The sequence below is a fragment of the Buteo buteo genome, chromosome 8 (assembly GCF_964188355.1).
Source record: "Buteo buteo chromosome 8, bButBut1.hap1.1, whole genome shotgun sequence".
In the NCBI taxonomy this organism is placed as follows: domain Eukaryota; kingdom Metazoa; phylum Chordata; class Aves; order Accipitriformes; family Accipitridae; genus Buteo; species Buteo buteo.
Genome location: NC_134178.1, coordinates 38,670,225 through 38,683,388, shown reverse-complemented (window position 1 = coordinate 38,683,388; position 13,164 = coordinate 38,670,225). Strand labels below are relative to the sequence as shown.

The window sequence follows — 13,164 nt, the reverse complement described above, 5'->3', positions numbered from 1 at the left end:
AAGAGCTGGGATACCCATGCCTGTCCATTTTAAGGGCTCCATGTGTTACCACCTGCGATATGCCAAGCTGCACGTTGTAGTGGGACATTATGCCCTTTCTCATGAGAAAACACCAATCAGGTGCTGCACCCACCTTCACAATCAGGCTCCGGTGCTCCTCAGACTGACTGAAGTTCGTGCCCATTTCAAAGACACTCATCGTTCCCTCCTCACACAGGCTCATCCAGGTGTGATATTCTTCACGCTCTGGCAGTCTATCCCAGAATGTCTTGAAGACCTCCCAGACTGTTTCCTGACACACTGAAGGCACAAGAAAGGTCTGGGGTTAGTACAACAGGAGTGCTTCCACAGCACGGGTGGCCAGGATAGTACTGTCCAAATGTTGCATTCTATATATTAATAGGCTGAAAAGCATACAGTAACTAGACACCTACATGTAAACATGTAAGGCATTGAAGGGACTGACAATGAAGGGTGAATCTTCTGCACTCATGCTACTTCCCTCCCAGATTTTTTTAACTGAAGTAATTAATTCCTTAATTAAAGAAAAAAAGAACAGAGCAAGAGAGCGCACGCTTGTCTCCTAACAACCATCAAGAACAACAGTCTTTTCACTGAGTGAAACTGCCCTTGATCAATGGGTCAAATTTTTCTAAAAATGTAGAAAACCAAAATAGTATGGCAAATGTCCTCACAGAAAACAGAGCTGGAGCTTAATTTGTAAGAATGACAGTGGCACTGATCAAAGTTTGAGATGCTCAATCAGTAAAAATTCCTTTGGAGTCACCTTTACATGGAATTTTAAAGAAGTTTCAGAAATTATAATTGCTTTAATAATTTGAAAAACAAGGCAGGATTATGACACAACAACATAATATGCTAAGAAGTAAGTCAATCTCTAACCCTCCTGTATGTATGCACTGAGAAAGAACTGGACAACTCTGACTGAACAGTCTGAGAATTAAGGGTTAAATTGTCTTGTACTACTCCAGCTACTTTAACCTCCCAATCTTCCATGTGCTCTTTGCCAATCAGAGCAGTTGGTCACATAACGCTCAAGCAAGAACCTCTCTGTGACCCAGGATAACTGGAAGAGAGGAAGATTTATAGGATTTTCCTTGTGTCCTGGAAGAGAACAACATTAAAAGGAGAACAGCTCTAAAAATCACTCGCAGCAGATGCCAGCCTGGAGTAGTAGCAGTCAAACCTGCTTTTTGGCTTTAATCAGATTTCACTACTTATATATACACACAGCTCAGCAGAGGAATGTTCTGCATTCAGGGAAAGTCCTGACATCATAAGCAAGACCCTATAGGAGACTGACGATGAATCTATCTTTGGAAAGCAATTTTCTTCAATCAGCTTAAAAATAAGCTCCAGGCTGCCAAAACCAGTACCTTACTTCTATTTCTTCTTGATACTTTGTATTTTGAATTCCAATATTGATTAAATGTACTTGCGTAAAAATACATAGATCACATATGGAAACATACTTTCATTCAACCAAGAGATGGACATTTTTCTTAAATGCAAAGGCTTTATAAATAACAACCTTGAGGAACTGTTTCACATGCAGTAGCAGCCTTAAAGCTTAGCTGGCACGCTGGATGGCACCATGCAGAAAAAGCTCTTTTCTCCACCCCAAATTTCAGTTTATCAGAGCAATTGAGAGCATCTCTCCATTGTGGAACTCTACAGATACACAGATATCTCTCATTTCCATGCCACACTCCTGACAGCTTTCCGACATGGAGATTAGCCTTGTAGCTCATTTGATATGTAAGACTAGAGGAGAATGCAGTCCTCAAACTCTGCATTATTAACTGTCAGTTGTATATTACTGCTCTAGCACCCCTCCAGCTTCCAAGTAGTTCACTTTATCTGTAAGACACAGTAATTAGGTAAGGGGTATTGGAGATGCTTCCAATCAGTTTTGGTTATGCATCTTTATTAATCAAAAATAAACAGCCAAATTTACAAGCATCCATGCATCCTCTCACATTCCCCCTCAAGTTATGCTTGCTTCCTCAGCAGCTGACAAAGCAAACTCTTTGAGGCAGGGACCACAGTTCCATATGACCTCTGCACAGACCTCAGGCAATGAAGCCATAATCCTGCTCTGGGATTTCTGGATCCTGCTGGAGTACTAATAAGCTTCCTGAAGCAGAATGACATCTGTAGCATCCTCTCTACCATCCCACTCATAAGAGCTGGGCATCCAGGAAAAGACCAAAGTCTAGTTCTGAATCCAGAAGCCTACACTAAGGAATACCACTCGCTCTCATTTCTGTATTCTGACTAATGGACCTTTCACTCCAGGTGCAACATTGTACAGCAACATTCCTGCAATAAGATTATTCCCTGTGGCTGGGATAAGTCTTCAGCAGACTATCAGTAAGAGCTGAAGCTATAGCAATAGCTGGCAAATACATTGCAGTGGTATTATCTAATCCTACAGTTTTCATATGGCAACAAGCAAAGGACTGGCTTTCCAGTTGCAAGTAATAATTGGCAGTAATAATTGAAGGCAGTTTTCCTTAATGCTCTTAAATAAGTTTAATGTCTTTTTTAAAATAAATGTGATGAGACAGTGTCTTGCCTGAATACAAGCTGCTGCTGTACGAACAGTTGTCCCAATCAGCTCCCAGTAGATTAAGGATTTGTTGTGTGTCCTTTCATTTGGAATTAGACACCCCACTGAATTCCAGTCACAAAGGCTTTGCACCATCTGTGGGCTCCAAGCCCATTAATCAGACCTAAGCTGTCAGAACAGGGTCATATTTTCTGTGGAAGGAGGAAAGGGGACACGGATAAGGAGTCACACTCTGTCCTCTCTAGCCCATATCCTATCCAGCCATTTCGACTGCGGTGAGCAGTAACAAGTTGGTGCAATTGCTTCTGTATTCAGAAGGAAAAGGCTGGCCCATTTCTTCCTCCCAAGTAGTCTGAGAGTTTGTTAGTTCTGACACACAGGAAGGGATTAAAAACTCCAGGCAAACATCTACCACAACTGCCATTTAAACACTTCTGCTAGCCTTGCCCAGGAAACTGCATCCTCAGCCATGGTGAGCTTCTTGCCACACACAGTCACCCCGCAACCTTGTTGACATGCAGTCCATCTTGTCATTGTCCTGTTTATCCCAACTGAACAGTTTGTAAAGCGGGGGATTGCTTTGCGGGATAATAAATCCAGGCTGTAAGGGCTCAACCCAAGAACCATCCCCAGGCATGCTTACCTATATGGTGCTCAGGAGCAAATTTGTAGCCTGGCTAAGAAAAGGAACAATTTTGTTTCAGTCTTTCTTTCTCCATATACCTTTTAAATGTTTTATAGTTCGATGAGAGTTGCCACTCCAAGCACCGAAAAAGAACAGTACAGTTCTTCAGTGTTGTTCAAATCACACTCATGTAAAGAAAAAGACAAGCATGATTCGATCTCCCATCTCTCCTTCAGGTATATCAAAGAGGGAGCCACTTCTTATCATGGCTTCATTGACGTGGCCACCCAGGGAACTGAAGAGACACCATCCTCACAGTGCATTCAAGTCCCCTAATAAATGTGATTAACCTTCTTTTAACTTGAAGGTGGAGCCCACCCTTGTGGCATGTTTTCGACTATCCGCTGGCAAGGGAGGTTTTTCAAAGTTTATCATCAACAAATTCTTGAGAACTCCCATATAAGAAAAACATGAGTTTCATAACTAGATTATAAGCATTTGCTGTAGTTTAACCCCGGCCGGTAACTAAGCATCATGCAGCTGCTCACTCACTCCCCGCCCCCCCCACCTCGGATCAGGGAGAGAATCAGGGAAAAAAAGGTAAAACTCGTGGGTTGAGATAAGAACAGTTTAGTAGCACAGAAAGGAAGAAACTAATAATGATAACAACAATAATAAAATGACAATAATAATAAAAGGATTGGAATATACAAAACAAGTCATGCACAATGCAATTCCTCATCACACGCTGACTGATGACCAGTTAGTTCTTGAGCCCCACCCCCACCCAAGCCAACTCCCCCCAATTTATATACTGGGCATGACCTCACATGGTATGGAATATCCCTTTGGCCAGTTTGGGTCAGCTGTCCTGGCTGTGTCCCCTCCCAGTTTCTTGTGCCCCTCCAGCCCCTTCTTGCTGGCTGGGCATGAGAAGCTGAAAAAACCTTGACTTAGTCTAAGCATTAACAATAACTGAAAACATCAGTGTGTTATCAACATTCTTCTCATACTGAACCCAAAACATAGCACTATAGCCGCTACTAGAAAGAAAATTAACTCTATCCCAGCTGAAACTAGGACAGCATTCTGAGACTCTGTAGACAGAACCTGGAGACATAAAAATGTAAACAAAATTAAACAGGACTTGACTGGAAGCTTCAGTAAATAAATATATTTTATCGTATAAAAATAATTTGCTATCTTTCCTTTCTGACCTTCCAGCAACTTGCCGGTATCTGTGCCACATATACTATCTATATATGCTGACAACAAATGAAGCAACTTTTAACTAGTATTTAAAATAGCAACTCCTTGAAACCAAAATAAAAGAAAACACATCAGGAAGAGAGAAAACCAAACAAGCTTACCAGTAAACTTTTTGATTAGCAATGTAACTTTGAATTTTAAATATCAAATGTTTAAAATAGATAGGGAATGGCATCAGAGCTCACAACAAATTGACAGAAGCCCAACAGTTCAGTTATGACTGAAGCTGCTTGCTTAATACAATACGCTGCATTAACAAACTCCAACTATTAAGTAAAATAAATCTGCTGTACAGGCTTTGTGTTATGATCTTTCCAGGAATTAGGTTTCTAAGACTAGCTGCAAAACCCTTAAAAACCAACCAAGCAAGCAGCCAGCCCTGCCAGTATCAGGAAGGAACTGCTGAGCAGACCCAGCAGTGCTGCCACATGCCACCTGACTAGCAGATCAGCCCTCAGGGCATGTGAGAAGAGCCTGTCTTTATGGCTACATCTCATGCCAAACTTTCACTAGCCTGCTACGGGGGTAGCCACAGGCATAAATATGTGGGACAGCGTTCGTGATACCAGGCCCTGGAGGAGACAGGATTTGTGTTGAGGCCTCTTATCCCTGGGAAACAATACTGATTAAAAGCATCACAAAATCGAGATCAACCTTTTAAGGCAGCAAGCTAAGAGCCTTGAAGGTACCCATGGGTGGGAAGGTAAGCTCCTCTAGAAAATTACTTCCTTCATCCCACGGCTGCAGTAACAAGTAATTTGTATTTTAGTGTTAACTGATCTCTCAGCTACTTTGCCATTTTCCTCTGAAGAATTCAAATGTTAAAAAAAATGAAGGCTTATAAGATAAAGAGAGGCTCCCTGCCACAGAGATGCAATCATTCCAGCTATCTACAGGAAAGAAAACAGTTATGCAGAAGACACGTAACTGACTGACACAATCAATCAGAATTTAAACCAAAAATGCAAACCAGATGGCTTGTTCTGCAATCTTTCTCCAAAATACATTTTGCATGCACATACTACATTTTGCATGTACTCCATCCTGAAATGCCTCAGAAATTAGAGGCATTTAACTCATCATTGAGATAATCATCTTCAAGGTGAAAGAGGAAGTAGGTAGGAATAACTGAAAGATCAGCATGTTTGGCCCATGCCCCTGTGCAAACTTCCACTTGAGCAAAGTGTCATAGGTACTTAAAGTAGGCAAGGTCTTGACTTTTAAAGGCTGTAACAGGTTTAAAAGGCTGCCTCAGAAAGCTGGACATGTAGTAAGACCACATGAATCCCAGCATATCTACTCCGGAAGCCGAAAAGCCCAGCCCTCAGGAGCTTATCTGCTTCAAATGCAGTGTTTACGCTCAAGTAATACTTAAAAATAATAGAGAATATCCTGAAAAACTTAAAATAAATTGTGTTTCAGCCAAAAAAATTCCACATAGGCAGGCACAAGGTCTTTTCAGTCCTATAAACCTTCAGGAAGGGGTGAAAAAAAAAAGTTTATTTGAAACTTCCTTTCCTAAAGACTTCATCATTGTTTTCAAAACCTCCAGCTAAGATCTGTGATGAGATGACCTCTCTCTCTCTGAAATTCTCCTGTATGGCTACCTTTCATGGACCTGAGTAGGATACAGCATCTCTGTGGCTCCAGCTTTACCATTCAGGATGCATTTATCTCTCAAATGAGAGACAATTAACCTATTACACTCAGTCTGTGCTCAGGGATTTCTGAGGTTAACAGAAGGGGCACCACATGACAGCACTGGGCACCTAGTAGGGGGTAGGGTGGCTTTCTGGCCATTTGTGTAAGTGGGCAGTGCTGGAGTTTAATCCCAGTTAAATCCCATTAGTGCTTCTTAAGAGTTGAATCGTGTACAGTGGCTAGGAGCACTGAATCAGGCTGAATATTCTATTTTGAGGCAAAATGAGGCCAACTTCTCCTCTCTAACAATTTCTGCACAACTGAATGGCTTAATTGCAGTGGGTTTTGATAAGGACTACAGTGACAGGGAGACTGACAGACACCTAAGAGATCTTTCCTGTGAAGACTTTGTTAGCACTTGCTAAACAAATTAATATACACGCATGCAGAGAAACAACTTCATCTATTGCTGAAACGCTTCTGTGTGTGGCCTATAACATAGCAGCCCTTAAACAATATGTACAACAAACCAGGATTTTAAATTAAAATAGTTGAATGTGAATTAGCTAATCCACATGATAGATTTTTTTCTTTGAACACTAATGTACTAAACTCTAGCACATAAACTATTCTCACCAGTAATATTTCAGGAACTACAAAGGAGTGTCTTTCATGGGAAAAGTCAGGCTTCTTAGAAGCATATGCTGACATCTAAAAATAAATGTTACAGGGAGACAGAACTAGACCTTGTACAAATAAACTTATGAAATTTATTGGCTGAGTATGAGCTATGCATAGTATGTGCCAGGGATGAGGGGGAAACAAGGAGAAAAGGCTCACTCAGTCAGACACTTTATTTATTGTATGCTTCTTTATAGCCAGGTACTTCTTACGACTTTTGACTGTTAGCTTTTATCATTATTCAGCAAGATTTGAACAATTTCTAATATTTAGGATTTCACCATCAAATTGAAACTTCACTCTTAACTCTGTCCATGTGCAGAACATAACATCATTATTTCTAATGCTTCAGTAAATAGATGTGAAGTGACCAGGAAAGGGAAAAATGAGAAAGCTCAGTGCTATGCCCAAGATTACCAAATCTAGGGATTATAATCATGCATAGAACTTCATTCCTGAGAAATACCTTTTATTCTTTCCAGAGTTCCAAAATGTCCTTGTCTCTCATCAGCTGTGACACACTAGAATATGGTCTACTTCCTTCTTTGGTCAGAATCTTTAAACACCATGTTTAGAATTTCATCGTCATCTGAAGTTCTGGCTGACCAAAACGGTTCTAGTGGAAAGACTATCGGATTTACTCATGGGAAAAGAAGATGTACTCACTCAGAAGCATACACTGAATTGTTTAAGATACTGGATCACAGCAGCAAAAAATGCAAACAGAATTTAGGAAAGGTAGCCACTGGAGTAATTACATCTCAGAGGTGGCAAAGAGCAGCAGTATTAACTCTGAGCCATGGTGTCAAAATCCAGCAGCCAATTAACAGACACAGGATAGGGAAATGGTGCAAGCCATGCTACCTTGCAATCCTTATCTTGTTTCTGTTTAACCGGCTAATTCAACTTCCAAGTCTACTACAATCCTCAGCCATCTACCAGCAATTTACACCAAAGGAAATGGACAGATTCACTAAATTGTCTACATAAAGTGACTGGTCATGACAGACTTTTGGTCTGAGTGGGTATGGCTATTTTTCTTACAATAATTTTTATTTAACAGGGGCTTGGGCTACCATCTCCCTGTCAGCAGTAAAGAACATCATTACTCATAATCAACATTACCATATACAGCACACTCACTATCTGAAATCGCACTATTAGTTTTTCACAGAATATGTTTTGTGAAATCTCCAGCTGCCCATTGGACACACTTTGTGTTCATAACAACGTTCCAGCTATGAACCACCACTAGATTTACATGACTTTCCAGCAGCAACCATAACATTACTACCATTTAAAAGGACTTGTGTTAAAAATACTCTATAAGACCCAACCCATAGGCCTACAGTACCCAATCTGTAAGCATCTATGACTGATTTCCATCTCCATATTCTAAGAAATAAAATACAAAGCCAGCCAACAGCAGCAACCTCCATATACAGCTACAGGAGATGCAGAGACTATATCATACTGGGGAGTACAGAGACAATCATAATCCCAGCTTCATCTCACAAGAGACTGAAAATAATATCTTATGCTAATACAAAACTCAGTTTGTTCTGCAATGTGACTGACTGTAGGAATAAATCAGCACTTTGGAAATCTGCCTTCTAGACTGCAGATGTAGAGAAACAAGTACAAAACCACCCCTATTCTTGGCTGGTACTTCTGATTACTACAGTAATAAGAACAACCACCACTGAATAATCATACCATTACTTAGACTTTCATATGCTGAAGGGTGCTACTGTTTTAGAAAATACTGATTTTTCTCCAGATCCCTGTATTTTGCTGCCCTTTAAATTTTTTTAATGGTTTATTATGTATTTATCATATGTCTTCATCTTGTATCTTTCTAAGGCTAAAAAAAAATCCAGATATTGCAGTCTGAAGAAAACAAAAAAGTTGTACACTGTTAAGCCTACAGCTATATGACATAAGTACTTGCTTAAAGCCTATGACAGAAATGTTCATCAGTCACTCACTCTCTGACATTAATAGAGGCTTTAGCAAGCTAGTGAAAGTAAATAAAGCTAGGAGCTACATATAGATAATTATATTCTCACCTATTTCCTTTTAAGGTAAATATAAATGAAACAAACAATCTTGATAATCAGCACATGCAAACCTTTTCTGTTTTTTTAGCAGGCTCTTGCAACAAAACATTAATCAACATTTCCTTCCATGGTAGTGGCACGGTTTATTGCCAATAGTAAAGTAAAACTAAGTAAAGAATAGATTGTATTGAAACCATCCTTTCCAGAGAAAATATGGGATATTAAAGTCATTCCTTACTTCAACAGATACAGAATAAAAAGAAGATTCTAAAAATGCAGACTGAGATTGAAAAATCAACCAATTCTGTGTACCTTTGTATTTATTCCCTTGTGGGATCAGTTATTTATAGTAGCTGTTCTCCAAGTGCTAAACACTGACCACACTCTTTCCTAGGACTATTTTGTTGACACTGCAGAGACAAGAAAGTCCATCTCACTATTTTATCACTGTGGTGATTCAGCTAGCTAGTAAAAACATGGTTTCAAGAAAAAAGTGTTATATAATTCAGTAACACTCAAGGAACAGCTTTACTGTGAATGAAAGTAACAGCATCATCAACTCCCACTTACCTCTGGTGCATTTACTTAGGAAGTGATTAACTAGACATGACCAAATACTCATGGTGCAGTGCATTGCTGCTAACAGAATGAAGATGACAAGTTGCTTGAACCAGACCTTGCTCAACTTGCTGCTAATTGAAGTCACCTCTGCTACTTGCAGAGATCTTTTTCAAAAGTTTTAAGTTAAAAGTGCTAAGGGTGGTCATAGCATCTCTGCTCAAGAAATCCTTGTGGATTGTGGAAGCTGTAAGTCCAGTAGGACAGCAGATGGACTAGGTGGATTTTTGGTTCAGCCTAGGATCATTAAGTCCTAAATATGCTTTACAACCTAATTTACAGATCTTCCTTCTTTATTATCACTCACACTTTTGCTTACGTGGTATTGCCTTTACGTACCCCTACCACAGATAACTGAGGGGTCACTGCACATAGTATGCGTTCATTTTGAGCAAAACAAAGAGCAGCTGAGTGTTACTTGGTAGACATAAACAAGAAGCTTGCAAAGCATGTCAAACTGTCTACATGATCATCAATGTTGACATGCCTCATAAGCTGGGCACAATTCATATTTAAATGAGGCTCTGATGCCATATAATTCCACTTTATTTTGCAAATACATTCTTTATGTTTATTTTATGCAGACACTCAGCAACTCTGGTTTTAATTGTTCTTCACGGCTCTAACGGAATAAATTGAGTTACCAGTGGGAGTTTCTTCTATAGGCAATCAAAAAAATCTCATTAAACATGAGTCTCTGAACACCCTTCCTTCTCCTTTAAGTGACAGCTACTCTTTCCCTTTTCACCAATTATGCATAAACATGTTAAGACACTATGAATTGTTTGAATGCTACAGAGACACACAAATACCAGAAGGTGCTGCATGACCTCGATGCCTCCTTCCAATGTTGTCAGACAGAAGGCTTTAAAATACATCATATTGCTGTAATATTTCATCACATGAAAGAAGCTGTTACTGGGAATATTTCAGCTTTTCAGAGAAAGCTCTGTCACACCAATTTCTACATCTTGAAAGAAAAGCTTCATGTCTATTATACTACAGCCTAATACAGAGACTGGCTTTCTAGACAGACTATACTACGCTTTGCACAACCAGCCATACTCAAAAGTCACATGGGTGAGACATCAATGTCTCAGACTTGATTCTTTTCTGAAAGATCCCTCAGTGGATTCTGCTAGCACCTGCAGAACACTAAATAAAAACAACAGTCTCTGTCATTTAGCTAGCCTATACATAGCACCTATTTTTCTTAGCATTCAAGTTGTTCTGTAAGAAAGGATTAGTAACTATTAAACACTAACTGTGGTTTCAGGGACTGAGAGTTTTTATATGAAAACCAGAGTAACCAGAAGGTGTTTTTTTTTAGCTCAGAACAGCTCTCATAAGGAAGATTATCACAGAAAACTAAGTTTCTTGGGTAATAATGTATTTCATATGGCCTGGTATTTATTATGTTTAAAAGCTTCATCTATTTATTTTTTTTTTTATAAATGTTCTTATCAACCCATGAGACATACAATCACTTACCTCTGAGCCTGAAATATTTCAGATGGTTGGCAATAGCCTGCTCAACAGATTCATCAGGGCAGATCTTAATTCCACTAGGAAACAGAATGGACCGCTTCCTTCGTAACAGCAAATTCTTGTTGACCTGTTCAGCCTCCACGATGCCATTAAGCTTTTTCAACTCAGGAGGCAGAGAAGGGTTTGCCAACTGCCAGCCACTGAGCTGAGGCATTGGTGAACCATCTTTAGCCTGTCCTCCTTCTGTAGCTGCATAACCTTCTGCTGTAAAATTAAAACCACACATAAATTTCTCAGATGAGATAGTGATGCAATTGTATGTGTCTTAATGCCATTGCTGTGGTCTCTGAAGGACATAACCTGTCTGTATGACTGTACTATTATAAACAACGTTAAGCTCTTTACAGCATCCCATCAAATGGTAACACAGCCTAAAGCTCTAACCCTTTGAATGGTAATGCTTTGTATTTAACTTCCCTTCTGTGATTTGGCTTAAGTCAATGGGACTATATTTGTGAATAAACATGTATTTTGAAGTTTTCAGGGCCAGAAATGAATTAAGTAATTAATTAAGAAATCCCCTTATTCCATACTTTCTTTCCACAAGAAACACTTCATAGAATCATAGAATCGTTTAGGTTGGAAAAGACCTTTAAGATCATTGAGTTCAACTGTCAAACCCACCACCACCATGCCCACTAAACCACGTCCTGAAGGGCCACGTCTACATGTTTTTTTAACACCTTCAGGGATGGTGACTCCACCACTTCCCTCGGCAGCCTGTTTCAATGCCTGACACAACCTTTTCAGTAAAGAAATTTTTTCTATCCCTTGCAGAAAGAAAGCTGCTTGAATTGACAGTTAGCAAGTACACCTTTTACCACCATGAGATAGGTCCCTACCCAACTGGAGCAGGAAAAAAAAGAAAAAAAACAGAAAAAAGGGCTCATCAGGTTTAGTCTTTTTTAAAATTCCCTATTATGTTAGTTATTCCACATCACTCGAGAGGAAACTTTACAGCTGAGGGGAGAATGTGTCTATTTGGTTTCAGCTTGACAGTCTAACTCTCTATCCTCCACAGTCATCAGTCAACTGATCTGAAATTAGTTAATTCACCTTTCTTCTTTCACTTTTTCCCCAGAAAACATGCCTGAAGAAGAACCACAATGAATCATTTATTAGAGAAAGAATAGTAATAAGTGTATGGCATTTTTCATCCCACAGATTATGAGCTTATTCTGCAATTTCAAAGTCAACAGCATCTTTGACTTTGATGACCGAAATATGAAGAACGTGGTTATTTTGATCGTATATTAATAGTCAGCTCTAGTGCAGAAGACCACCACCAGATGGTACACCAGAGAGAGAACATCAAAAAAGGTCACTACCGCAAAAAGCCCAGTCGTTACCCAAACTGACACATCTTGATTGTCCATAAGCAGAAGACAGAACCTCACTTTTTAAAGTTGAATACAAAATTACTAAACAAAAAAGCACCAAGTAAAAAACTTATTAGTATTTAACGTCTCTCAAAGTTGGAAAAACTTACCTCCTGTAGCTACAATCTACACTCAAAACAACACAGATGTACAGTAATACCTCCTGGAAATCACTCTAAGTATTCCATATTTACACTGATATCATGGCACAGATTTGACCAAACATTTCTCTGTATTAGTCCCCTTTGTTATACTTAAAGTAGAGAGGTATTTTTATTTCTACACACTGCCATGGATAAACTTTGAAAACAAGAATATAAATAAGATTTCTGCATTACCTGCAACTATTTGAAGATTGCCTTTAATCATTCCCAAAACTGGAAGGCAAAGAAAGATTTTCCAAATGAAGCCAAACATAATTTTTTGTGTCAAAAAAACCAAGATGCAAGGAGAAAAAATAAATAAAAGAAATCCCTTTTAGCAAAAGAGCTGTTGTCTTTAACGTATCCTTGAACCAACCAAGAGCATTACCCTTCTTGAAGTATCTTGATGTCACATATAATTATCTTTGGAAAAAACAGGTAGAAAAAGTCAACCAAGATGTCCTGGGAATGTTCTTTTCAAAGACAGTATTCCGCTTTAGTGAAGAAACAAGAAAAGGTGATGGAAGTAAACTCCTTGGAGCTAGCAGATGGACTGAGACAATTTTTTAATTTTAATCTGGCCAGCTAAGCTCTTTACCAGAGCTTG

The 13,164-nt window shown here is 39.2% G+C and overlaps 1 protein-coding gene across 6 annotated transcripts in view; it reads right to left on the bottom strand.

Moving 5' to 3' along the window:
- Positions 1 to 13,164, bottom strand: part of IMPG2 (interphotoreceptor matrix proteoglycan 2) — a 64,015-nt gene that overhangs the window by 46,796 nt on the left and 4,055 nt on the right. For 4 of the 6 annotated variants that reach the window (XR_012651338.1, XM_075034167.1, XM_075034164.1 and 1 more), the window contains exons 2-3: positions 10,979 to 11,239; positions 134 to 300 (exon numbers count right to left, since the gene is read on the bottom strand). Coding sequence is in view for 5 of the 6 variants with exons in the window: in XM_075034164.1 (XP_074890265.1) it covers positions 134 to 300; positions 10,979 to 11,239 (428 nt within the window). In the remaining variant the exon portion in view is untranslated. Of the gene's footprint in view, positions 1 to 133; positions 301 to 7,275; positions 7,481 to 10,978; positions 11,240 to 13,164 lie in introns of those variants that run through there. The other 2 variants (XM_075034165.1, XM_075034168.1) reach the window with 2 other exon arrangements.